At 46.1% G+C, this 27387-nt stretch overlaps 1 protein-coding gene across 1 annotated transcript; it reads right to left on the bottom strand.

The window, feature by feature from the left end:
- Positions 1-44: 44 nt before the first annotated feature.
- On the bottom strand, positions 45-27387 carry LOC139382305 (endothelin-converting enzyme-like 1). Its single transcript, XM_071126192.1, has 17 exons — positions 26287-27387; positions 26079-26147; positions 25743-25853; positions 25574-25666; positions 23890-24014; positions 10554-10776; positions 9258-9356; positions 7422-7496; positions 5169-5272; positions 4466-4524; positions 3988-4039; positions 3001-3068; positions 2518-2642; positions 2356-2421; positions 1892-1987; positions 1701-1777; positions 45-1588 (listed from the first exon to the last, which is right to left on the bottom strand). The coding sequence occupies exons 1-17, from the start codon at positions 27145-27147 to the stop codon at positions 1489-1491; spliced, it is 2403 nt and encodes an 800-aa protein (XP_070982293.1). The 5' UTR covers positions 27148-27387; the 3' UTR covers positions 45-1488.

Genomic DNA, 27387 nt, shown 5'->3' on the forward strand with positions numbered 1-27387 from the left:
TCTTTATACAAAATTATAATATATTTTTTATATCACTGTACAAATTTGTTTTCTTTTTTTTCTCTGACTTGAGTCACAGTTTGTGTGTACAGCATGTAGATGATTTGTTATGACCGTGGAATATCAGTCATATTGATCCTTCCTTTGAAAGCTTCTTGGCTATGCAGACCAGGCCAGGGGCATTCATCAGAGTTCATCAGCGAGAGTATGTGCTGTATCAAGGAAGGCCCCGGAGTTAACATAATCCAATAGGAAGGGCTCCGAGTCCATAATGTCAAATCGAAATGACTCTCAGTTGAAGTTGTCCAATAGGATAGATGAAGTTGTTCAACAGGACCATGTTTCCATCTTAGAAACACAGTCTTCTTGATAAAGAATCTATACTCTAGGGTGTGACAGTGAGACATGGGGTTGTGAGGAGTTTGGAGTATCCGGGGCATCGAGAAGCATAGTTCACCATGATGTACACTAAGGTAGGAGTAGAGGGGTTAAGGGTTTAGACGGACTAATCCATGATGTTCCATCACTATTCTTTGGCACTTTGGCCTCTGGACACACACTTAGCTACAAATCCTGAGCAAAAGGTCACTATGGATTCCACTCTCATTAGAAAAGGGACCTTCAAAACCGTACAAACACACACATACTCACAGTAACACCATTCCAATGATGTCCACAAGGCCAAGACCAGACAAGAAACAGCAGTCAAGACGAACAAGGACTCCACAGTGGAGACCACTTCTTTGTTCAGCCACTTGAGGGCAGCATGGCAGCACGGTGTCCACTATTTACCCCATAGAAAAGACTCACAAAAACATTGGCAACACACTGATCCCAGTGAGTACAGTCCATACTGGCCACTGTCTTTCAGGCAGTACAATCCCCATTCCCAATCCCTTCTACACAAAGTTCTTGATAACACCAACTCTGAACCTGTTGCATTAAATTGGATTTAATAACACTTGACTACTGTCAAAAGTGATTCAAATAATTATAATGAATTGACATCACACAACTCAAAACCAAAAAGGTAATCCCATGATACAGTACATCTGTTGTAAAAAATAGATTAAATGATATGCTTAAATGAGTGCTTGACTTTTAAATAGGTACAGGTACTCAAATAGGTGCAGGTACTCATGTTGGTGTAAGAGCTCCACAATACTTTGAGCTAATATTCTATAAGAGAATCAGGAGCTCAAGCAGTAGAACATTTGAGGTGCCGGTACTCTGCTCTGGGGAGCTCCTGCCCAAGTCAAGCACTGGATGTCTACATGAGTAGACAGTGAAGTGATCATGGTTTTGCCTGGTGGTGATGACATTATTTGCGTGCAAATTCTGTGATAATAGGAAAAGGTAGTCCCAGGATTGAGATGAAAGTGAAACTGAACATAATGTCTGATAGGTTGGTTAGAAGAGTTTAGTTCAGGTCACAGGTAAGTTCTAGTTGTTGGTGGGTGGTGAAGTTCAGAGGTCAGTGTTGAGGGGTCACCATACAGAACATTTGTCGACAGGGTGCATGGGGGAACCCTTTGGACAGTGGAACACTCGGGCAAACTCATCAAACTGGGACACGCTGCCAATCACCCTGCAGAGGTAGAGGGGATAGAGAGAGAACGGTCCAATCGGAGAGGGGAGTCATATTAGGTATGGCCTGTGATAGGCTGATGCACATCAGGAAAGTGAGGAAGTGTATGTACCTGTAATGTTCTGGTGCGTGCTTGTCAGTCAGTAACTGCAGGTATATGGACTGAGACCGTCTCTTCATACACCAGTTCTAATAGGAGAGAGGAGACAGCAGTAAAGACCATAAAAAATATAATCTTTACTCCAACTAAAAATAAAAAGATTCCCAAGACTAACAACAGTCTGTACGTAGTTGTTTGTGTACCTGTGCGAAGGCGATGAAGAGTAGTTGTTCATGTGTGTATTTGAGTCCAGGGAGAGGTCTTTCTGGACCATGTTCTCTGATCCACTTCTGATATGCCTGGAGAGTGGGAGAGAGTGTAACAGAGGATTGGAGAGATAGATGGAGAGAGAGATATATGAGATTTGAGACCTGGGCTTACAAACATACTGTAGCTTGTCATTAGTCCACAGAGATAGTGATTGAGGGCTCTATTTAATCTGTAACACTGAAGAGGATTCTGCTATATAAATGTTAAGGTCATTTCCGATTGAGCCGACATGCAGCGTTTACCGTGAATGCAGTCTTCGCTAGAGCAGGAAAATGTCTTTAAAATGTAAATCACGCTGTAAAGCTGATCTTCCGTGATGCTGATTGAATAGAGCCCTGACAGATGGTAATCAATATTGATTGACAGCTAGCACAGCCTATTGGATGATTTCACTCACAAAGTAAGACAGTTTAAGGCCTCCCATATCTGCTATATTCTCCCCCAGAGTCAGACGGCCATTCACCTACAGACACACAGGGGAAAGATACCATTGCAACTCCCATTACAGGTGTGTGTGAGTGTCTAGTAAGCAGTGTAACAAGGTATGCTATGCACCCACCCGCTGGTTATAGACGGTGAAGTTGTCGTAGAGTTTGACGATGCACTCTGCTTTCTTCTGAAACTTCTTGTATGACTCCTCCGTCCACCACTGCTTCAGGTTGCCATAGCGATCATACTGGCCCCCTGAGAGAAAGATTACATAATTTAGCATTGTGGTCACTATTCAGCCATGCTGCAAGGTACAGTTGTTGGCTATAACCTTTTACTCTCTTAAGTCATTTGACTGATTTCATTGGTTGGGTTAAGGGGAGGCGGGACTTCCATACCTTGCAGCATGGTCTGATAGTGACGACCCACTTAGATGGGGGGGCAAGAGGCTTGAGTTAGGATGACCAATGTGGACAAAAGACATGAACCCCTTATTCAGAACTGATATTACACTGATATTACAGTTTTACTACTGTTAGGCTACTACTGGTCATGCCCCATTGGATTTAACATTTTTCTAGGACACGTGTAAGACAAAGAAGCGTTCTCTCACCCCAGTCATCATATCCATGTGTCAGCTCATGGCCAATGATGGCTCCTATTCCTCCATAGTTCAGAGATCTAGAGGGATGAGGGAGAGAGGGGATGAGCTACTAATCACTTAGCATATGAGGACAACAGCTAAATGTATTTATAATAATAACACATAACACAAACTGAAACTTTTTATCAGCCTGCAGTTCTAACCCCTGTCCTGAAGGGGACAGTAGAATGTTACATGAATCATAATCTGACCCATTGAAATCATACCTAACTATGTTAATAACTGAATAGAGGGAGAGTTCTGGCCACCTCTCCTTGACCTGGGTGGGTGTAGTCTGTAGTCTGGGTGTAGTCTGGCAGACCATGCAGATGGAGACTGATGCGATGCAGGGACTGCCAGAGGCCTGCGGCTATCCACATGACCAAGTCTGAAAATGACTTTCTGACAGGACGTCGATACCCTGCTGAGAGTTGCCCTCCAAACCTGAATAAACTAACTGGCTGAGTGAGGCTTCATTACCTGGGGCCTGATAGCAGCGCTGGACTAGCCTCAGTCTTCATGGCAGGTTAGGGCTACTGCAGTAATAACTCCAGGGAAAGGTACCACGATCACGCACACACATCTAATATCATATTCCATTCATCAGTATGCATGGGTGGATGCAGCGGTCATTTATGTGGAGTGGTGGTGATCACTTCTAATGGAATAAGTATGTGAATAAATAATACCGTGCTGTGGGGGTTCAGGGTTGCAGTATAGCTGTGATTGTGTTGTGATCATTAAGGGAGAGGAGAATGGTTTGGAGGTAGAATACGAAAGGTAATGTAAGGGGAAAGTAATGGTGTATAGGGATTGTCCTGGACAACTACAGTACAGCGGGTGCAGACTTTTATTCCAGCGTAGTAGGCTACTAACTAACGCACTTGAAACAACCAATCAATGTCTTGATTAGCTGTTGATTAGTTGAATGACTTCGAAATGTTCAGTTGTACTCACTGTGGAAACTCAGGGTCGTACAGCGTGGGCTGAAGGATTCCAGCGGGAAATACTACAAGTAAAGAAAGAGATGATAGCAGAAGATAAACAGTCGGGTAGATAGAGGGAGAGAAAAGGAGGGAGGGAGAGAGGTAGGGTAAAAAATGAGCTCTTGTGGCTGATGGCTGTGTTTGTCTGGCTCTCTCTGTCCTCTGCTGCCTGCTCTGTAACTCACCATTGATTTTTCTGTGAGGTAAATTTGATCCACGAGGCAGACGCAGACACCAATAGAGGCCAACATTGGTGGAAAAGTGAGGGGAGATGACAAAGTGTGTGTGGGGCGGAGGAAAGTGAGGGGGGCCGGTGTAAGTAAGTGAATACGTGGGTTAGGGCGTGTGGGTGCCTCATCACATGGATGGACCAGAAAGAAGAAGAGGGAGTGTGTCATCTTGAATATACTGAGAGCATTGATGTGCATTGGGATCACACACTGACTCACCCATTTGATTCTTGTTTGGGAGATAGTAGGCATTGAGGGCCTGAGGGGGAAGGAGCCACCTGAGAGGGAAACAGTCAATCAGGGGTTTATTAATCCTACATTCACTAAACATCTTCAAACAACAAGAGACACAGACACTTCTCAAGTGTCACAGGCAATTTATCTCAAAACTTGAGATATTTTAAGGTGAAATCATTCAATATTTTGTCCAATATTGAGAGTTCCTGTCTGCACAAGAAAACAGTCCCTTCATCATAATATTTTTAAATCCAGACACATTGATTTGTGTAACTTTGAAATTCAGAGATGCCCCTGTTCTGGTGGGAAAGACAACTGGCCCTACGGCAGCGGAGAGATGGGTACACGGATGGAGGCATGAGGACATGTTTTCTCTGCAGAGGGAGATAAGAATCATGAAAGGAGTGTATTTGTGATAAAGGAGGAAGACATGATTTGGCAGTACAGGGTGGAGGGCTTCAGCTTGTTTGGACACAAAATCAGTTTTGAGTTCTGTCCTAGGAGCACATTTTAAACAGTCACACAAAAGACAAGCTTATGGTATCTTCAATCACTTCTATTACTCTTGTCATAAAATGTCAAGTTTTGTGTCAGGAGGTGCATATCATTTTGAATCTGTGTGTAGTTGTGTTTAGTTGTGTTATTGTGACACTGAACATCTGGAGCAGTTGAAAGCATCACTCACGCAGTCTTGTCCACCTGCTTGTGGATCTTCTTGACAGACATCTTGATGTTGAACTTGATGCTGTTGAGGATGTTTTTGAAATAGGTATTTTCATCCACATCAAACTGGATAACAAATAACAGGGATGGAGAGAAAGTCAATAAGAGCAATCGGGGGAGAGAGAGTACGTCTGTGAGGGAGTAAAAGTTTGACATTTTTTTATGTTTTTTTAGGGGGTGGATCAGCTTTAATATTGCGGATAGATTGTCACTTCCATCAATGTAATTGTCTACATCATTTCCAGTCCCCTATATATTTTGGGGATAAATATATATTTATATACAGTACTGTGCAAAAGTTTTAGGCAGGTGTGAACATGCTGTAAAGTAAGAATGCGCTCAAAAATAGACATGTTAATAGATTATATTTATCAATTGAGTAAATGCAAAGTGAGTGAACAAAAGAAAAATCTAAATCAAATCCATATTTGGTGTGACCACCGTTTGCCTTCAAAACAGCATCAATTCTCGTAGGTACACTTACACAAAGTTAGGGATTTGTAGGAACATAGTCAGGTGTCTGATTAAACAATTATACCAAACAGGTGCTAATGATCATCAATTCAATATGTAGGTTGAAACAATCATTAACTGAAACAGAAACAGCTGTGTAGGAGTTATAAAACTGGGTGAGGAACAGCCAAACTCCGCTAACAAGGTGAGGTTGCTGAAGACAGTTTACTGTCAAAAGTCATACACCTTGGCAAGACTGAGCACAGCAACAAGACACAAGGTAGTTATACTGCAGCAGCAAGGTCTCTCTCAGGCAGAAATGTCAAGGCAGACAGGGGTTCCAGATGTGCTGTCCAAGCTCTTTTGAAGAAGCACAAAGAAACAGGCAACGTTGAGGACCGTAGAAGCAGTGGTCGGCCAAGGGAACTTACTGCAGCAGATGAAAGACACATCGTGATGACTTTCCTTTGCAACCGGGAGATGTCCAGCAGTGCCATCAGCTCAGAATTGGCAGAAAACAGTGGGACCCTGGTACACCCATCTACTGTCCGGAGAAGTCTGGTCAGAAGTGGCCTTCATGGAAGTCTTGCGGCCAAAAAGCCATACCTCCGACGTGGAAACGAGGCCAAGCGACTCAACTATGCACGAAAACACAGGAACTGGGGTGCAGAAAATGGCAGCAGGTGCATCGGACTGATGAGTCAAAATGTGAAATATTCGGCTGTAGCAGAAGGCAGGTTGTTCACTGAAGGGCTGGAGAGGGGTACACAAATGAGTGTCTGCAGGCAAGAGTGAAGCATGGTGGAGGTTCCTTGCAAGTTTGGGGCTGCATTTCTGCAAATGGAGTTGGGGATTTGGTCAGAATTAATGGTCTCCTCAATGCTGAGAAGTACAGGCAGATACTTATCCATCATGCAATACCATCAGGGAGGCATCTGATTGGCCCCAAATTTATTCTGCAGCATGACAATGACCCCAAACATACAGCGAAAGTTATTAAGAACCATCTTCAGCGTAAAGAAGAACAAGGAGTCCTGGAAGTGATGGTATGGCCCACACAGAGCCCTGATCTCAACATCATCAAGTCTGTCTGGGATTACATGAAGAGAGAGAAGCACCTGAGGCTGCCTAAGTCCACAGAGGAAATGTGGTTAGTTCTCCAAGATGTTAGGGCCAAACTACCTGCCGAGCTCCTTCAAAAACTGTGTGCAAGTGTATATAGACAAATTTATGTTGTTTTGAAGGCAAAGGGGGGTCACACCAAATATTGATTTGATGTAGATTTTTATTCTGTTCAGTCACTTTGTATTTTGTTAATTGATAAATCTAAACTATTAACATTTCTGTTTTTTAAAGCATTCTTTCTCTGCATTTTTTCACACCTGCCTAAAACTTTTGCACAGTACTCTATATACATACATACACAAACCTACATATATATATATATATATATATATCAACATGCATACATATACACACATACATACATATACACATATTTTTAGAATATACCTTCCTTTATTATTCCCCAAAACCCTACCACCCCTCCCCCAACTGGAGTAAACTATTAAACAATAACACTTAGGCTTCTACTTCCTACTTACATACTATACACATTTTACAGACACAATCTATTTTACAATGGTTATATTTGGTTGTTTTTAGTTTTGGCCTTCCTCTATTTCTTATGTCCATCCAGTTTGATTTCTATTTGCCATATATTTGTAACTGTGCTATTTCACAAAAGTAAAAGTTGTCTCACCCCGTACTCCTGGTCTATGAGCTCTGGTTTGAGGAGGAAGTCTGGATAGCCTGTCATCACCATCATATGCTGCAGCTGAGAGAGGGAAGGGAGAAAAGGGTCAGAGAAAAAAGAGGGGGAGAGAAAGAGAGAGTGAAAGAGAAGAGGGGGAGTGAAAAATAGACTGCAAATATTTAGCTGCCTTATCCTTCATAGACCACACACACATGAGCAGACTGTTATAATGGGATTATACTGGAGACCCGTTTGTTTCAGCACGTGCTCTAAAAGGATTAAGACCTTATATTCTGAAATTATTAGACAACATTCTCAGATAGGGATTTAATAAACCAGTATTAGACAACATTCTCAAATAGGGATTTAATAAACCAGTATTAGACAACATTCTCAGATAGGGATTTAATAAACCAGTATTAGACAACATTCTCAGATAGGGATTTAATAAACCAGTATTAGACAACATTCTCAGATAGGGATTTAATAAACCAGTATTAGACAACATTCTCAGATAGGGATTTAATAAACCAGTATTAGACAACATTCTCAGATAGGGATTTAATAAACCAGTATTAGACAACATTCTCAGATAGGGATTTATTAAACCAGTATTAGACAACATTCTCAGATAGGGATTTAATAAACCAGTATTAGACAACATTCTCAGATAGGGATTTAATAAACCAGTATTAGACAACATTCTCAGATAGGGATTTAATAAACCAGTATTAGACAACATTCTCAGATAGGGATTTAATAAACCAGTATTAGACAACATTCTCAGATAGGGATTTAATAAACCAGTATTAGACAACATTCTCAGATAGGGATTTAATAAACCAGTATTAGACAACATTCTCAGATAGGGATTTAATAAACCAGTATTAGACAACATTCTCAGATAGGGATTTAATAAACCAGTATTAGACAACATTCTCAGATAGGGATTTAATAAACCAGTATTAGACAACATTCTCAGATAGGGATTTAATAAACCAGTATTAGACAACATTCTCAGATAGGGATTTAATAAACAGTATTAGACAACATTCTCAGATAGGGATTTAATTAACCAGTATTAGACAACATTCTCAGATAGGGATTTAATAAACAGTATTAGACAACATTCTCAGATAGGGATTTATTAAACCAGTATTAGACAACATTCTCAGATAGGGATTTAATAAACAGTATTAGACAACATTCTCAGATAGGGATTTAATAAACAGTATTAGACAACATTCTCAGATAGGGATTTATTAAACCAGTATTAGACAACATTCTCAGATAGGGATTTAATAAACCAGTATTAGACACCATTCTCAGATAGGGATTTAATAAACCAGTATTAGACAACATTCTCAGATAGGGATTTAATAAACCAGTATTAGACAACATTCTCAGATAGGGATTTAATAAACCAGTATTAGACAACATTCTCAGATAGGGATTTAATAAACCAGTATTAGACAACATTCTCAGATAGGGATTTAATAAATCAGTATTAGACAACATTCTCAGATAGGGATTTAATAAACAGTATTAGACAACATTCTCGGATAGGGATTTAATAAACAGTATTAGACAACATTCTCAGATAGGGATTTATTAAACCAGTATTAGACAACATTCTCAGATAGGGATTTAATAAACAGTATTAGACAACATTCTCAGATAGGGATTTATTAAACCAGTATTAGACAACATTCTCAGATAGGGATTTATTAAACCAGTATTAGACTCATCCAGAATAAAAAAAACCTGCTTTCATCCTAAATGGTAATACAGCAGGCCTACAGTATATTTTTGGTTATATATAAGGTAGTGTGGAAATCTGACCTTGGCCCTGGCTGCCTCCTTGGTCACCTCATCCATCCAGTCCAGCTCTTGCAGCCGGAGGTCCAGTGAGTGCTTTATGTCCTCTACCAGCTCCTGTACCTGTGGGAAGATAATATGGGTTGGAGGTTAGAGGTCAGTTGTCAAAAGGTTCCATTGGGAGTGGGCCAGAGAGATAGCTATATTGTGTACGCCCAACGCCAAATAGACCCTTCGCCCCCTGCTCCTGCCCCTAGGCACTTTTCATAGATCTGAAACTGAAAGGATGGGTTAGCTGTCATATGTAGGAAATTCCAACATAAAGTGCCTATGGCTAGGTTCTGGGGTTGAGGCAAGGTTGGCATTGAACACAACAGAGGGGGAGAGAGGGATGAGACAGAAGGAGGAATAGAGAATTAAGAGCTTAAATAAAGAGAAGGGTCAGAGGGGTTAGAGATGCCATTGGAAACCACATCCCCTGGAACAAAGAAGACAATATATAGAGGCAGACTAGAAAAGAGAGGGTTAAGGTGTGACGATGGAAGAGTGGGATGGAGAGAGAGAGAGACATTTTCAAATCTACTTCACCAAACAATTACAGAAAGTAACAAAGAAAGAGAGACAGTCAGAGACAGAGGGACAGAGATAGAAGCCACCCTACCTTGGCCCTGCTGTGAGGAGAGATGAAGAAATAGAGAGACAGAGATAGAAGCTGCCCTACGTTGGCCCTGCTGTGAGGAGAGATGTAGAAACAGAAGGACAGAGATATAAGCTGCCCTACGTTGGCCCTGCTGTGAGGAGAGATGAAGAAATAGATAGAGACAGAAGCCGCCCTACCTTGGCCCTGCTTTGAGGAGAGATGAAGAAATAGAGAGACAGAGATAGAAGCTGCCCTACCTTGGCCCTGCTTTGAGGAGAGATGAAGAAATAGAGAGACAGAGACAGAAGCCGCCCTACCTTGGCCCTGCTTTGAGGAGAGATGAAGAAATAGAGAGACAGAGATAGAAGCTGCCCTACCTTGGCCCTGCTGTGAGGAGAGATGAAGAAATAGAGAAACAGAGACAGAAGCTGCCCTACCTTGGCCCTGCTGTGAAGGAGAGATGTAGAAACAGAAGGACAGAGATAGAAGCTGTCCTTCCTTGGCCCTGCTGTGAAGGAGAGATGTAGAAACAGAAGGACAGAGATAGAAGCTGCCCTACGTTGGCCCTGCTGTGAGGAGAGATGTAGAAACAGAAGGACAGAGATAGAAGCTGCCCTACGTTGGCCCTGCTGTGAAGGAGAGATGTAGAAACAGAAGGACAAAGATAGAAGCTGCCCTACCTTGGCCCTGCTGTGAGAGGAGAAGTGTTGCTTGACGAAGAGTGCTCCCAGGGCCATGCCAAAATGTTTGTTAGCCTGGGTGAGACACAGCATCCCCAGCTCCAGCTGACGCTCCGTACCATCAATCTCTCGGGAAAACTCATGGATGGTGCTTCGGAACGCCGTGGACAGGTGTTCACTGAGAGCTGCTACAATCCGCCACAGCATGTAGTTATGGAGAACCCTGGCAAGAGAGGGAGGAGGTAGAGAGAAGGGGGGAACGATGAGTTTTAGTTTTTAACAAGCCTTTTTTGTATAATTAAGGAGTGCCCCTACAGAGATTCAATGTAGAATCCTCTGAAAAAGAGAGAAGCAAAAAATATAGAAGGGGGAAGACAGAAAAGGTGGACAGAGAGAGAGAGGGGGGGAGTAAAGCAAAGGAGATACAAGCAGGTTAGAGAAGAGGAGAGAGACCGAGAGTATCGGTGGGGGGAAGAGAGGAGAGATGGACAGAGAGAGAGAGGGGGGGAGTAAAGCAAAGGAGATACAAGCAGGTTAGAGAAGAGGAGAGAGACCGAGAGTATCTGTGGGGGGAAGAGAGGAGAGATGGACAGAGAGAGAGAGAGGGGGGGAGTAAAGTAAAGGAGATACAAGCAGGTTAGAGAAGAGGAGAGAGACCGAGAGTATCTGTTGGGGGAAGAGAGGAGAGATGGACAGCAAATGAAAAGAGTCCAAGAGTGACTCAGACGAGTAGAAGTAAAAAAATAAAATAAAAAATGTGTATTTCATTCATGTATTCAAATGTTATTTTCTCTTCTCAGTAAAGTATAGTTGTATTTAATGCGTTGAGGGATCCCACAGAATGAACATACCATTCTGTCCTCAGGACAATTGGCCCGGTCTCCTACTGCGAGACTTTGCTCCACGTGAAACACTTTTTGTTTTCTGTTTTTATTTTTTACACGCGTGCTGCATATTAAATCCAAATTGCTTTGGCAAGGCAGCCCCAGTGTCTCGCCAACAAAGCACTTCTGAAGTGAAATTAATTGAGAAGAGAGAGGGAGAGCGAGGAGGAGGGAGGGAGGAAGGAAGGAAGAAGAAGACTCAGTGTCCTTGTTCTTTTATACCTCTTATAATCAGTACAGATCAGTATGTTGTAGGTGTGGCAGCTTCGCTTGGTTTTGTGTGTGTGTGTTTGAGTTTGTTTACATGGTTAAATAAAAACACCTGTTTATTCATTTGTTGCAGATGACTTGTTTGCAAGGGGCATAGCTAGAGTATGTGTGTGTGTGTGTCAAAATCTAATCCCAGATAGAGTTGGTGGGGTGGTGGGAAGATTTAGGAGACCTGTGAGATTAGATGGAAATAGCTTTAGTAAAATGTATTCTAATGATCAAACAATAGCCCTGAATCACAATGGGATGGGAATTAAAAATCATGAGAAGACTGGATTGTAATGGAGCCCATTATTAAGACAGAATACAATGTCCATCCAGAATACCTGCAGACATTACCTTCTGTAATAATGGTCATACAGCTTCTACCCACAGTCTAACTTTTCACTATTCACACAAACGCACACAACCACATGCATACACACTTCTCATTGAGGTGAGTGTGAGAAATAGAGTGACAGATGGATGAGCAGAGAGAAAGGAGGGAATGATAGGGAGAGGAGGAGAGGTTGTAAAGAGACGCTGGTGTTGTCATTAATGTTTCAGCCTCATTGGACATCAGCTCATCTGGTTAATGGGATTGGAGGCAGTTGTCTGGGTCTTGTCAATAGAACCCAGCAACATGGGGGGAGAGAAGGGAGGGAGGAGGAGGGTGGGGGAGAGAAGGGAGGGAGGAGGTGGGTGGGGGAGAGAAGTGAGGGAGAAGGGAGGGTGGAGGAGAGAAGGGAGGGAGGAGGAGGGTGGGGGAGAGAAGGGAGGGAGGAGGAGGGTGGAGGAGAGAAGGGAGAGAAAATGAGGGTGTAGGAGAGAAGGGAGGGAGAATGAGGGTGGGGGAGAGAAGGGAGGGTGGGGGAGAGAAGGGAGGGTGGGGGAGAGAAGGGAGGGAGGAGGGTGGGGGAGAGAAGAGAGGGAGAAGGGAGGGTGGAGGAGAGAAGGGAGGGAAAAGGAGGGTGGAGGAGAGAAGGGACGGAGAAGGAGGGTGGAGGAGAGAAGGGACGGAGAAGGAGGGTGGGGAGAGAAGGGAGGGAGAAGGAGGGTGGGGGAGAGAAGGGACGGAGAAGGAGGGTGGAGGGGAGAAGGGAGGGAGAAGGAGGGTGGAGGAGAGAAGGGAGCGAGAAGGAGGGTGGGGAGAGAAGGGAGGGAGAAGGAGGGTGGGGAGAGAAGGAGGGTGGAGGAGAGAAGGGAGGGAGAAGGAGAGAAGGGAGGGTGGGGGAGAGAAGGGAGGGGGGGGGAGAGAAGGGACGGAGAAGGAGGGTGGAGGAGAGAAGGGACGGAGAAGGAGGGTGGAGGAGAGAAGGGAGGGAGAAGGAGGGTGGAGGAGAGAAGGGAGGGAGAAGGAGGGTGGGGGAGAGAAGTGAGGGAGAAGGAGGGTGGAAGAGAGAAGGGAGGGAGAAGGAGGGTGGGGAGAGAAGGGAGGGAGAAGGAGGGTGGGGGAGAGAAAGGAGGGAAAAGGAGGGTAGAGGAGAGAAGGGAGGGAGAAGGAGGGTGGAGGAGAGAAGGGAGGGAGAAGGAGGGTGGGGAGAGAAGGGAGGGAGAAGGAGGGTGGGGGAGAGAAGTGAGGGAGAAGGAGGGTGGGGGAGAAAAGGGAGGGGGAAGGAGGGTGGAGGAGAGAAGGGAGGGAGAAGGAGGGTGTAGGAGAGAAGGGAGGGAGAATGAGGGTGGGGGAGAGAAGGGAGGGTGGGGGAGAGAAGGGAGGGTGGGGGAGAGAAGGGAGGGAGGAGGGTGGGGGAGAGAAGAGAGGGAGAAGGGAGGGTGGAGGAGAGAAGGGAGGGAAAAGGAGGGTGGAGGAGAGAAGGGACGGAGAAGGAGGGTGGAAGAGAGAAGGGACGGAGAAGGAGGGTGGGGAGAGAAGGGAGGGAGAAGGAGGGTGGGGGAGAGAAGGGACGGAGAAGGAGGGTGGAGGGGAGAAGGGAGGGAGAAGGAGGGTGGAGAAGAGAAGGGAGCGAGAAGGTGGGTGGGGAGAGAAGGGAGGGAGAAGGAGGGTGGGGAGAGAAGGAGGGTGGAGGAGAGAAGGGAGGGAGAAGGAGAGAAGGGAGGGTGGGGGAGAGAAGGGAGGGTGGGGGAGAGAAGGGACAGAGAAGGAGGGTGGAGGAGAGAAGGGACGGAGAAGGAGGGTGGAGGAGAGAAGGGAGGGAGAAGGAGGGTGGAGGAGAGAAGGGAGGGAGAAGGAGGGTGGGGAGAGAAGGGAGGGAGAAGGAGGGTGGGGGAGAGAAGTGAGGGAGAAGGAGGGTGGAAGAGAGAAGGGAGCGAGAAGGAGGAGGGTGGGGAGAGAAGGGAGGGAGAAGGAGGGTGGGGGAGAGAAGAGAGGGAGAAGGGAGGGTGGAGGAGAGAAGGGAGGGAAAAGGAGGGTGGAGGAGAGAAGGGACGGAGAAGGAGGGTGGAGGAGAGAAGGGACGGAGAAGGAGGGTGGGGAGAGAAGGGAGGGAGAAGGAGGGTGGGGGAGAGAAGGGACGGAGAAGGAGGATGGAGGGGAGAAGGGAGGGAGAAGGAGGGTGGAGGAGAGAAGGGAGGGAGAAGGAGGGTGGGGAGAGAAGGGAGGGAGAAGGAGGGTGGGGAGAGAAGAGAGGGAGAAGGGAGGGTGGAGGAGAGAAGGGAGGGAAAAGGAGGGTGGAGGAGAGAAGGGACGGAGAAGGAGGGTGGAGGAGAGAAGGGACGGAGAAGGAGGGTGGGGAGAGAAGGGAGGGAGAAGGAGGGTGGGGGAGAGAAGGGACGGAGAAGGAGGATGGAGGGGAGAAGGGAGGGAGAAGGAGGGTGGAGGAGAGAAGGGAGGGAGAAGGAGGGTGGGGAGAGAAGGGAGGGAGAAGGAGGGTGGGGAGAGAAGGAGGGTGGAGGAGAGAAGGGAGGGAGAAGGAGAGAAGGGAGGGTGGGGGAGAGAAGGGAGGGTGGGGGAGAGAAGGGACGGAGAAGGAGGGTGGAGGAGAGAAGGGACGGAGAAGGAGGGTGGAGGAGAGAAGGGAGGGAGAAGGAGGGTGGAGGAGAGAAGGGAGGGAGAAGGAGGGTGGAGGAGAGAAGGGAGGGAGAAGGAGGGTGGGGAGAGAAGGGAGGGAGAAGGAGGGTGGGGGAGAGAAGTGAGGGAGAAGGAGGGTGGAAGAGAGAAGGGAGGGAGAAGGAGGGTGGGGAGAGAAGGGAGGGAGAAGGAGGGTGGGGGAGAGAAAGGAGGGAAAAGGAGGGTGGAGGAGAGAAGGGAGGGAGAAGGAGGGTGGAGGAGAGAAGGGAGGGAGAAGGAGGGTGGGGAGAGAAGGGAGGGAGAAGGAGGGTGGAAGAGAGAAAGGAGGGAGAAGGAGGGTGGAGGAGAGAAGGGAGGGAGAAGGAGGGTGGAGGAGAGAAGGGAGGGAGAAGGAGGGTGGGTAGAGAAGGGAGGGAGAAGGAGGGTGGGGGAGAGAAGGGAGGGAGAAGGAGGGTGGGGAGAGAAGGGAGGGAGAAGGAGGGTGGGGGAGAGAATGGAGCGAGAGAGAAAGCGAAAGAGAGAGAGATGGGACGGGACTACACAGGGTTTAAAAAGGAATATGTGTAAGCAAATAACTCAAGAATTAAACTGAGGGTGACAGAAAGAAGAAGCCCACACACAATGAGGCCTTGTAAAAAGTGTAAGTGTGTGTGGAATTGCTTCTCCACTCTCCCTCTGACTGTGGGGCTCTGACACATGGATCTGAACTGTCTGAATGACAGGAGGGGAACACATTTTTTTTAAACATTTTTATTTTTCCTTTAACTAGGCAAGTCAATAAGAACAAATTCATATGTTCAATGACGGCCTAGGAACAGTGGGTTAATTACTGCCTTGTTCAGGGGTAGAACAACAGATTTTCACCTTGTCAGCTCAGGGATTCGATCTTGCAACCTTTCGGTTACTAGTCCAACTCTCTAACCACATACTGTTCTAGTGTTCTAGTTCTAGTGTCTGTGTGTTTTCTTTTCTTTCACTGTCTGTCACTCTTTTGCCACTCAGCAGGTTGAGAAGCTCAGTGAGTTCTCACTGCGAGAACAGACTAAGACTGTATGTATTCCTGCAAGTGTGTCTATGAGTGAGTGTGTGTCCGCCCGCCCCCTCTCTCCAGGCAGTATGTGGTGTGAGTGACAGTAACCCATGGTGGAGGCCACAGCCCAGCGTGTCCAGAGCCCAGACAAAGACCTGTTTCTGGGCTGCATTAGTGACCTCCCAGGGCCTCTCAGCTCTGCTGCTCCATAAAGCAGACAGATGTACGGCTGGCCTCCGTCAAACACCTCTGTCACAGCCTCACCCCCTGCCTGGCCCAAATGTGACTGTGTGTGTCCTAAAGAGGTGTGTGTGTGTCCTAAAGAGGTGTGTGTGTGTCCCAAAGAGGTGTGTTCCTCTGTCTGTGTGTGTTCCTCTGTCTGTGTGTGTGTTGCTCTGTCTGTGTGTGTGTTGCTCTGTCTGTGTGTGTTGCTCTGTCTGTGTGTGTTGCTCTGTCTGTGTGTGTTGCTCTGTCTGTGTGTTCCTCTGTCTGTGTATGTGTTCCTCTGTCTGTGTGTGTGTCCCTCTGTCTGTCTGTGTGTGTTTATAAGAAAGAGAAAGAGTGCTTGTGAGCGGATGTGTGTGTCTGGGCGTGAGTGTGTGGTTGTTTATATCAATGGGATCGCTCACATGTAGGTGTGAATGTTCGATGGTATCTCTCTCTGTGTGTGTGTGTGTGTGTGTGTGTGCGTGTGTGTGTGTGTGTGTGTGCGTGCCTGCGTGTGTGTGTGTGCGTGCGTGCGTGTGTGTGTGTGTGCGCGCGTGTGTGTGTGTTCGTGTATGTGTGGGTAGCTGTGTAATTGGAGACTCATAAAGAGCAGTGGAGAGACCCCACACTGAGAAGCACAGGGGCATTTCTCATCACTTATGCAAATTAACAAAGGGGTGCACAGTGGGTAGTGGTAGGAACAGGAGTCCGCCTGTGTGTGTGAGGAAACAGCGACGCTAACCTTTCATTAAAAACAGATAATGGAGAGAGAGAGAGAGAGAGAGAGAGAGAGAGAGAGAGAGAGAGAGAGAGAGAGAGAGAACAGATGAGCAGATGAGCTCCCGCATTTTTCAGCACGTTTTTTTTAGAGTTAGATAAACTTGTATTTTTCACAAGGACATATACAGGATACTACCCTCCACAACATAACCTTCACTCCAAATCCAAACTCCAAACCTACAACGTGATTTTGGACAAGATGGCCTGGAACCATTCTTACTACCAAAGATTCTTATTTCCAAGCTATACAGCAAATGCTCTAAGAAAACGAACAACAAAAACCTGAAAACACCATCCAACCTGGAACTGAGTGAGTCATGTTAAGCCTGAAGCTACTTTTAAAGCCAAGAAGAAAAACACATTACAATGATATATTTTACTTTATAAGGACTGAATGCTAAGTTAAGGCTACCAAGCTTGCTAGGACAGAACATATCTGACTGTAACTTCAATTAGCACTGAGGTGTGAAGCGAGAGGTGTCAAATCCCTTGAGCCCAACAATGGCAGGAGAGTTGCACAGCCTACTCCACCCAAATGCAGAGGCCTTTGAAGCCCCCTCTCGCTGTTCAGAGGTCATTACAATACAGTACCCTCTGGAAGTAAAAAATGAGAAGGCACAAAAAAAGTACAAAAATAAGCTCTTTATGGAAAATCAAGAGACACTTTTTGCTGACTGCCATAAAATGGGAACATAAGCAACTTAATCTTCCACACAGATCATCCCCTGGCATGGCACCGTGCTATATTAACCTGTTGCGTCGACCAAACCCGGATCCGGGATTCTATTTACAGACCTAAGCTCATTACCATAACGCAACGTTAACTATTCATGAAAATCGCAAATGAAATGAAATAAATATGCCATCTCTCAAGCTTAGCCTTTTGTAAACAACACTGTCATCTCAGATTTTCAAAATATGCTTCTCAACCATAGGAAAACAATCATTTGTGTAAAAGTGGCTAGCTAGCGTAGCATTTAGCGTTAGCATTAGCGTTAGCATCCAGCACGCAAGATTTCAACAAAAACATAAAAGCCTTCAAATAAAATAATTTACCTTTGAAGAACTTCGGATGTTTTCAATGAGGAGACTCTCAGTTAGATAGCAGATGCTCAGTTTTTCCAAAAAAGATTCTTTGTGTATTAGAAATAGCTCCGTTTTGTACATCACATTTAGCTACCAAAAAAAAAAACGAAAATTCAGTCCTCAAAACGCGAACTTTTTTCCAAATTAACTCCATAATATCGACTGAAAACATGGCAAACGTTGTTTAGAATCAATCCTCAAGGTGTTTTTCACATATCTCTTCAATGATATATCGTTCGTGGAAGCATGGTTTCTCCCCTCAATCAAATGGAAAAGTACAAGCAGCTGGCGTTTGCGCACCGAATTCCACGCTTGACACCAGGCGGACACTTGGAAAATGTAGTCTCTTATGGTCAATCTTCCAATGATATGCCTAAAAATACGTCACAATGCTGTAAACACCTTGGGGAAACGACAGAAAGTGTAGGCTCATTCCTTGCGCAATCACAGCCATGTAAGGAGACAATGGAAAACAGAGCTTCAGAGATTCTGCTCATTTCCTGCTTGACGCATCATCTTGGTTTCGCCTGTAGAATGAGTTCTGGGGCACTTACAGACAATATCTTTGCAGATTCTGAAACTTCCCGAGTGTTTTCTTTCAAAAACTGTCAAGAATATGCATAGTCGAGCATCTTTTCGTGACAAAATATTGCGCTTAAAACGGGAACGTTTTTTATCCAAAAATGAAATAGCGCCCCTAGAGATCCAACAGGTTAACACACTACCTCTCTGGTAAGAGGGGGGTTGTTAGTAATGGGTGGAAACTCAGCATATTAGACAATGAGGACTCTGAGTCAGCCAATGTCAACCTGTACAAGTCTGGAACAGTAATGGTACAGGGCAACCCCAAACAGTTTCAGCTGGATGTTCACATAATTAAAGAGAGAGCTCAGCAGGATAAGCTTTCTCTTGAGACCTCTTAATTATACAACCCCACAGTCAAGCAACCCCAAGCGGTAAGTCAACCTCCCAGCACAGAGTACTACTCCCTCATTGAAATGAAGGATCAATTCACCCACCTGGAGGTAAGTTAGGTGGAGCAGGAACAGCAGGTGAACACACTCAAGTCAGCACAAAAAAATGGTCCAGCTCAACAACACCCCCTCAACCAGACCTGGAGGTGGAGAGAGACATATCTGCACTCTGGCTTGTGGAGAAATAACATCATCGGAGAAAGAGAAGGCGAAGAACATAACACTAGAGGAGAAGGTGAGAAAGATGACGTGTGACAGAGAACAACCCATAAGAGAACTTGCCACCCCCGCAGATAAGCCAGCAGAACAGCCCACCCCAGAACCTGACCACAGCCTCAACATCACAGCAGGTCAGACAAATGAAGAACCCCAAGCCCAGGGGATCCCACCCTCTCTGAGCACCCCCCTGTCAGCCACCCTGATAGCCCACCTGACAACCCCCCCACACTCACTGAGAACATATACAAGCCACAGATTTTTACTCCTTATGGACTCAAACTGGAAATATATATAAGAAAATAAACCTTTCCCCAAACATACAGTGTCTAAACTCTGATTTCAACACACCCTAGACCTTCTGTCTGAGGACCAAATAGGGTCACCCAGCCACATAATAATACACACAGGCACAAACAACCTGAGAACACAGCAGGAAAGGGTGGCCACAGCACTCAAGGGAGTGATTGAAAAAACTTCTTCTACTTTCCCCAACGCACAAGTGGTTATCTCCACCCTGCTACCACGAAAAGACTTCCCCCCTGCCACCATACAGCGGCTAAACGCAACTATTTCCTGTGACTGTGCCTCAAAACCAAATGTCTACCTGGCCCCCCACTCCACCCTGGACTTGAACAGCCTTTTTGACCAGGTCCACCTATACAAGGCAGCAGTGCCCACCTTCGCCCGGACCCTAAAGGATCTCACCCTCAACCACAGCTTCAACACTTCCCACAGGAGCAACAGATCAACAGACACCCCAACCAGACCAGCGAGACAATATCCCAGACCTGCCGGACACCTCCCCCCAGACCTACACATAGAGGACCCACGCCAAGAGGACCTACATCCAGACCACAGCACTACCAGCGACATCCACACTCCCACCCCAACCAATCAACACCCCAAGTCAACCATGCCCACACCCCATTTAGGTCCCATCAGATCAGACCTATGCCCCTCCTGTCCACCCCATGCCCAGGCCATGAGCAGGCAAACAGGCCCAAACCCCACTCTTACACTAGCCCAAGCCAATGGCATGTACCAGATGCTCAGCAGGCTCTGCTCACACTTACTGGTCTGAGGCCAAACCACATGAATAACAACACTGGACACTTTATGGAACACAAAGCCTTCACTATCTCATTCTGGAATATCCAAGGCCCGAGGTCATCTGCCTTTGGCCTAAAATCAGAAGTACAGACATTGTCATCCTACAAGAAACATGGTATAGAGGCGATGGACCCATTGGTTTCCCTCTACTGTAGTTTACAAAGAGCTGGCAGTCCCCTGGAGGGGGAAATAAATAATTTCCAGTCCCAGGGACATGTACTAGTCTGTGGCTAAATGTCAGAACTGGACAAGAACCGGACACCTTCAGCACACAGGTGGACAAACACCTACCTGGAGGTGACAGCATTCCCTCCCTCATATGCCCCCCTAGGCACAACTAAGACAACATAACCAACAAAAACAGGTCACAACTCCTGCAACTCTGTTGCATGCTGGGTATGTACATAGTCAATGGTAGGCTTCGAGGGGACTCCTATGGTAAGTACACCTATAGCTCATCTCTTGGCAGTAGTACTGTAGACTACTTTATCCCTGACCTCAACCCAGAGTCTCTCAATGCGTTCACAGTCAGCCCACTGACACAACTATCAGATAACAGCAAAATCACAGTCTACTTGAACAGAGCAATACTCAATCATGAGGCATCAAAGCCAAAGGAACTGAATAATATTAAGAAATGCTATAGATGGAAGGAATGTAGTGTGGAAACCTACCTAAAAACAATTAGGAAACAACAAATACAATCCCTTTTAGACAATTTCCTGGACAAAACATTTCACTGTAATAGTGAAGGTGTAAACTTGTCAGTAGAAAACCTAAACAGTATATTTGACCTCTCAGCTTCCCTATCAAATCTAAAAATGTCAAACGGAAAACCGAAGAAAATTAACAGCAATGACAAATGGTTGCAAAAACCTAAGAATGAAATTGAGAAACCTATCCAACCAAAAACATAAAGTCCGGGAAAAACCTGGGCCTACGCCTTCACTATGGTGAATCACTAAAACAATACAGAAATACACTACAGAAAAAGAAGGAGCAGCACGTCAGAAATCAGATCAATGTAATTGAAGAATACAGAGACTCTAACCACTTCTGGGAAAATTTGAAAACACTAAACTAACAACAGCTCAGAGATAGCTCTGGCATCTTCCCCAATATTTGGAACCAAGGACTGATCACCCCAATCCACAAAATTGGTGACAAATTTGACCCCAATAACTATTGTGGGATATGCGTCAACAGCAACCTCGGGAAAATCATCTGCATTATCATAAACAATGTAAACAATGTATTGAGTAAATGTCAAATTCGCTTTTTACCAAATTACGACAGACCACATATTCACCCTGCACACCTTAAATGATAAACAACCAAAACAAAGGCAAAGTCTTCTCATGCTTTGTTGATTTCAAAAAAGCTTTTGACTCAATTTGGCATGATGATCTGCTATGCACATTGATGGAAAGTGGTGTTGGGGGAAAAACACACTATAAAATCCATTTACACAAACAACAAGTATGCAGTTAAAATGTAATTAGAAAACAATCCCAATTTCGATAAACTCCCATATCTATTGGGTGAAATACCACAGCGTGCCATCACAGCAGCAATATTTGTGACCTGTTGCCAAAAGAGAAGAGCAACAAGTGAAGAACAAACACCATTGTAAATACAACCCATATTTATGTTTATTTATCTTCCCTTTTGTACTTTAACTATTTGCACATAATGACATTTGAAGTGTCTTTATTCTTTTGGAACTTTTGGGAGTGTAATGTTTACTGTACATTTTCATTGTTTATTCCACTTTTGTTTATTATCTACTTCACTTGCTTTGGCAATGTTAACATATGTTTCCCATTGAGGGAGGGAGGGAGGAGGGAGGAGGAGAGGGGAAGGGAGGGGGAGGGGGGAGAAAACAGACAGTAAAAAGAGAGAGGAAGGAGAAAACAGAGAGAGGAGGGAACATGAAGCGAGGGGTTTATCACTGAAATCACCAGGATGGAGAGATACATGGAGGAAGGGGGGAAACAAAAGAAAAGACACAAAATCCCCAGAGCCTCCAGCGACTTGAGGATCAAAGTGGATTGGCTGTAATGCCGGTCGTCACCACAGTGACGGTAATAAGGGTGATTATAGTAAAGAGGATTATGATAAGATTAATATTACATTATCTGATATTAAGTGACGTGACATTTTATGAGAGCACTCACCCCACTGTGTGTCTCTTTTCTCATTTCAAAGAACATCTTACTCAAGAACTGATATAACTACGTACAAGAACAGAGAAAAAGGAGGAAAGGAGATAAGAGCAGGAATACAGCTGGAGGGAGAGAGGGGGTTGTTATGAAGGATGAGGGAGGGAGGGGGTATGAATGATGAGGGAAGGAGAGAGGGAGTTGGTATGAAGGATGAGGGAGGGAGAGAGGGGATATAAAGGATGAGGGAGGGAGTTGGTATGAAAGATGAGGGAGGGGTATGAATGATGACGGAGGGGGGAGGGGGGTATGAATGATGAGGGAGTGGGGAGGAGGTATGAATGATGAGGGAGGGAGTTAGTATGAAGGATGAGGGAGGGGTATGAATGATTAGGGAGGGGGGAGGAGGTATGAATGATGAGGGAGGGAGTTAGTATGAAGGATGAGGGAGGGGTATGAATGATGACGGAGGGGGGAGGGGGTATGAATGATGGGGGAGGGGGTATGAATGATGAGGCAGGGGTATGAATGATGAGGGAGGGAGTTAGCATGAATGATGAGGGAGGGGGGAGGGGGTATGAATGATGAGGGAGGGAGTTAGTATGAATGATGAGGGAGGGGGGAGGTGGTATGAATTATGAGGGAGGGAGTTAGTATGAATGATGAGGGAGGGGGGAGGGGGTATGAATGATGAGGGAGGGAGTTAGTATGAATGATGAGGGAGGGGGAGGGGGTATGAAAGATGAGGGAGGGAGTTAGTATGAATGATGAGGGAGGGGGGAGGGGGTATGAATGATGAGGGAGGGAGGAGGGGGTATGAATGATGAGGGAGGGAGTTAGTATGAATGATGATGGAGGGTATGAAGAATGAGGGAGGGGGTATGAAGGATGAGGGAGGGGGAGGGGGAGGGGGTATGAAGAATGAGGGAGGGGGTATGAAGGATGAGGGAGGGGGTATGAAGAATGAGGGAGGGGGTATGAAGGATGAGGGAGGGGGGGGGGTATGAAGGATAAGGTTGGAGGTATAGAGTATTGAAAGATAAAAAAGCTATACAGACAGACCATAAATTGAAATGTACTGTAATTGTAACTGTAATTATATGAACTAAAATGAACTGAGAGATAGTAGGCTACAGACAGACTACTACAGACTGGCAGACAGACAGGTGTGAAGTGTAGTGTAGTGTAGAGTAGAGTATAACACCGGTCAGTATTGGAGAGCTGTCAGCAGTAGTAACAGGCAACCTGACTCCCACTAGCCCTCACAGCCACCTCTGGAGTCTGACAAGAGCTGCCTTTAACAGCACAACACCCCCACATACACACACACTCAAAAACAAATGTATACACACTATGACACTTCAACATGACACAACGTATAGTAACAGCCCTAGTAAAACATGTGTATACACACTATGACACTACAACATGACACAGTGTATAGTAACAGCCCTAGTAAACACTAATTCAGCAACTCCTACAAAAATTCTTACACATCCTCAAAACTCATGTATCTTATGCCATTGATGTTCCATGTAACTCTCTAACCTTTGCATTCTTCCTCTGCCTCTCATCCACCCTTTCCCTCCTCTCCTCCTCCCACCCTCCCCTCCCCTCCTCCCACCCTTCCCCTCCTCCCCTCCTTCCACTCTCCCTATCTCTCTCACCTTTTGGAGGTGGTATTGATGATCTCTGAGACTTTCTCCATGTAGTCAGTAGCCAACACCACAATCTCTTCATCCTCAGAGAAGTTATCATGGAAGATTCTGTCCAACAAACGTTTCCAGTGCAGCTGTAGAGACAGGTTAGAGGAGAGGAGAGGAGAGGAGAGGAGAGGAGAGGAGAGGAGAGGAGAGGAGAGGAGAGGAGAGGAGAGGAGAGGAGAGGAGAGGAGAGGAGAGGAGAGGAGAGGAGAGGAGAGGAGAGGAGAGGAGAGGAGAGGAGGTTTCAGTTTTAGCAAGATAAGAAAAAACGATTGTTAGAAACCCCTGCTCACAGTTTAGGTCATCCACAACACAAAGTTCCTCCTTAACTTCGCATCCCTGTAATCCCAAATGGTCTCATAATCTCCCACTATTATTAACAGGCAATAGTGGGATAGTAGATCAGAGTGAAAGAGAGTGAAAGAGGGAAAGGTGGAGAGGGATAAATCAGTATGAACATAATTTGACCATGTCTGTCTGTCTGAGCGTGGACTGATAATCCTGAGCAGGAAAATAATCCTTCAGCAACAGGAAATGTGAATTATTATGTGGATTATAATGAATGTACATTTTTGTAGCAATTGATACATTTTTTGTCAGGGTAAATCAAGTCAGAAATTTCAAAGTGGAAATTACAAACCTTAGAAGTCGTTTTAAAATCCAAATACACTACAAATCTGCATTTTGTGATGTGCAATAAAATTCTCAGCAACAAAAGAGTGATCAATTAAGATCCTACATCTGTATATCTAATTGTCCATCTGTCTAACCAACAGTTACAGCTACTGTCTATTACTCCTCCCCTGGGTTTTGCTGTCTGTCTCTACATCCATCTGTCTGTCTCTCTGTATGTCAATTTCAATCACCATTTGCATATTTTTAGTAATCTCTTTCACATTTCTTGTATTCTTTCTTTCTTTCTTTTTCTCTCATGTTTCTTTCTCTCGTTTTATGAGTGATGCTAGTGAAGCTCACATCATCCATCTCTCTCTCCTTTCATGTTCACTCCCCCCTTCTCTCCCCTCCTATCCCCACCCTTCTTCTCCAATCAGAAGTGATGGAGCAGCTCTGAATTCTCAATCAGTTTTCTGCTGCTCTCCAACGTACCTTATGGCTCTCCCCTCCTGTCTTCCCCCCTCTACTCCCTCTTTCTCTACCCGCTCAGTCCCTCTCTCCCCCAGATTCATTCCATATGCTCCTACATCGGTTCCCCTCTGTCTCCTTTCCCCCCTCCTCCCTCCATCCTCCTTCTGTAGTCCCCCGTCGACCACCATGTATCCCGTCCTCTCCCGTTCTCTACCCTCTCTCTCCCTCTCTTCCTCCCACCTCCCTCGTTCCGTAGCCCCCCGTTGGTCTCCTTCTATCCCTGCAGGGCGGACAGCTTCGCTGAGCCACAGAGGCGTGAGTATGAACGGTTTACAGGGCGTAGAATGGCCCCCCGCCTCGCACGCACACACACTCTTTACAATGCTCTGCTGGAGTTCAGCTTTTAATCCATCACACTTCTGCCCACACACACACACACACACACACACACACACACACACACGCACACACACACACACACACACACACACACACACACACACACACACACACACACACACACACACAATACATATGTGTGTGTGGTGTGTGTGGTACTCACACTGGGAGCGATGTGCTGTAGTTTTCTCAGGGTAATGCGGTTGTACATAATGCTGATGTCCTTTCTCTGTTCATCATACTCAGACACAGTGATCTGAAACAGAGGGGAAGAAACATTAGAACTGAACACACAGACACACACACACACACACACACAGACATAGACTTACGCTGGCCAGGCGTGTTTCCAGCTGTAGGATCTCTTTGGACTTCTGAGTGGCATTGTGAGCTCCCAGCATGCTTAGCAGACGCTCCATCAGGGCCTTGTAAGCTGCCAGGATCTGTCCATGACATCATCATTAATGGACATTGGACAACAACATGACATCATTATTAATGGTCAATGGACAGCAGTGTGACATATGACCGAGCAGACAGGATAACAAAGGGAACAGCGATGACAGGAACAAACAGGTGGATAGATGGAAAAGAAAGGAGTGGGTCGATAAGTGAACAGATGGAGAGATGGAGTGGTGGATAGAAAGAGGGAGGGGGTAATCCTTTACCTTCACACTGTCCTCATCCTGCCCCAGGTACAGAGTCCTCTCAGGCAGTGTGAGCCCCTCCTGATCAATCTATAAATACACACACAAGAGAACACATATGAACACGTGTAAACAACACCGACATGTAAGTAAACAGATGGTACATCTGTCAGATGATAAACAGTAGGTGTTCACAGACAGACAGACACATACATACACACATTCTTACCCTGATAGCGTTGCGTGAGGAGTTCTTATCGTCTACGTTGACAGTGAGAGAGAAGAAGACAGCTGTGCTGTACACCCCCTGGGTCCTATAGAGCAGCTCATCAAAGTCTGGTCTGGCTGGTGCAGTACTGCTCTCCCACCCCGCACCACCAGAGGGCACTCCAACCAGGTCCCACCCACCACAGCTGTCAATCACCTCTGTCATGGGCCCCGACCCCAGCTTGTCAATCTCCTGGATGTTCACACAGGAGCGGTAGAACTCTTTCACCTTGCGTTCAGCCGAGTCCACGGTGTGCCGGCGCACGGGCTCCAGCAGGAGGCGTCGTAGCTTCTCCTCGTTGTGCTCTCCGATGGCGGTGATGATGCCGTAGCTCAGCTTGTCCTCTGGGATGCCATGGCGTCGTAGCCAGCCGCCGCAGGCAAAGCTGTAGAAGTCCTGGCAGGGCTGGATGGTGGGGTCGATGTTGGCCTGGACGAAGCGTGCAGCTCGGACTAACGAGCGTTTCTTCTGGCAGTCCTGTCTGCAGTGCGCCTCCTGCTGGAAGTCCAGGGAGATGTATTTGAGTGCCAGCATGCTGCCCAGGATGACACACATCCCCGCGGCGAACACCAGAGCAGAGAGCAGGCAGATCTCCCTGCGGCTCCATCGAGGAAGTCCCTGTCCGCTGTTGATGCCACTCAGGTCCCGACTCCGATCACTAGCCCCACCCCCTTTGCCTCGGCCCCGCCCAACATTACGGTCCAGGCTCCCACCCAAGTGCAGGCTCATGCCGTTGCTAAGGGTGCCACTGCTATAGCGACCACCATACTTGACCTCCTGGAACTCATCGTAGTGGGCCGTGAGGGAGTATGTCTTCTCCATGGCAACGAGGGTTGATTAGCGTTACGTTGTTGAAAAGAGAGACTGATAGAGGGAGTGATGGAAGGTGGTAGAGAGAGGAGTCTTTCAGATGGCCATGTCCCTCCAGGCCTGATATGCGAGAGGAGGGCGCCCACTAGAGGGCTAAAGGGGTAACGCAGCCCAAATGCCCTTGGCTCTCCTGAACACACTGCCTCTTGTATGTCTCCTCTGCTACCCTTACCGTTAGAGAGTTAGGGACCA

Source organism: Oncorhynchus clarkii, chromosome 24 (genome assembly GCF_045791955.1).
Source record: "Oncorhynchus clarkii lewisi isolate Uvic-CL-2024 chromosome 24, UVic_Ocla_1.0, whole genome shotgun sequence".
Lineage (NCBI taxonomy): Eukaryota > Metazoa > Chordata > Actinopteri > Salmoniformes > Salmonidae > Oncorhynchus > Oncorhynchus clarkii.

What these genes read in the sequence shown, in the direction of transcription:
- LOC139382305 (XM_071126192.1), bottom strand. Translation starts at nt 27,147, where the DNA reads ATGGAGAAGACATACTCCCTCACGGCCCACTACGATGAGTTCCAGGAG. An exon ending in CCCAAACAAGAATCAAATGG is followed by an intron (nt 4,040 to 4,465) that starts GTGAGTCAGTGT and finishes CTTTACTTGTAG; the next exon opens with TATTTCCCGCTGGAATCCTT. An exon ending in TACGACCCTGAGTTTCCACA is followed by an intron (nt 3,069 to 3,987) that starts GTGAGTACAACT and finishes TCATCCCTCTAG; the next exon opens with ATCTCTGAACTATGGAGGAA.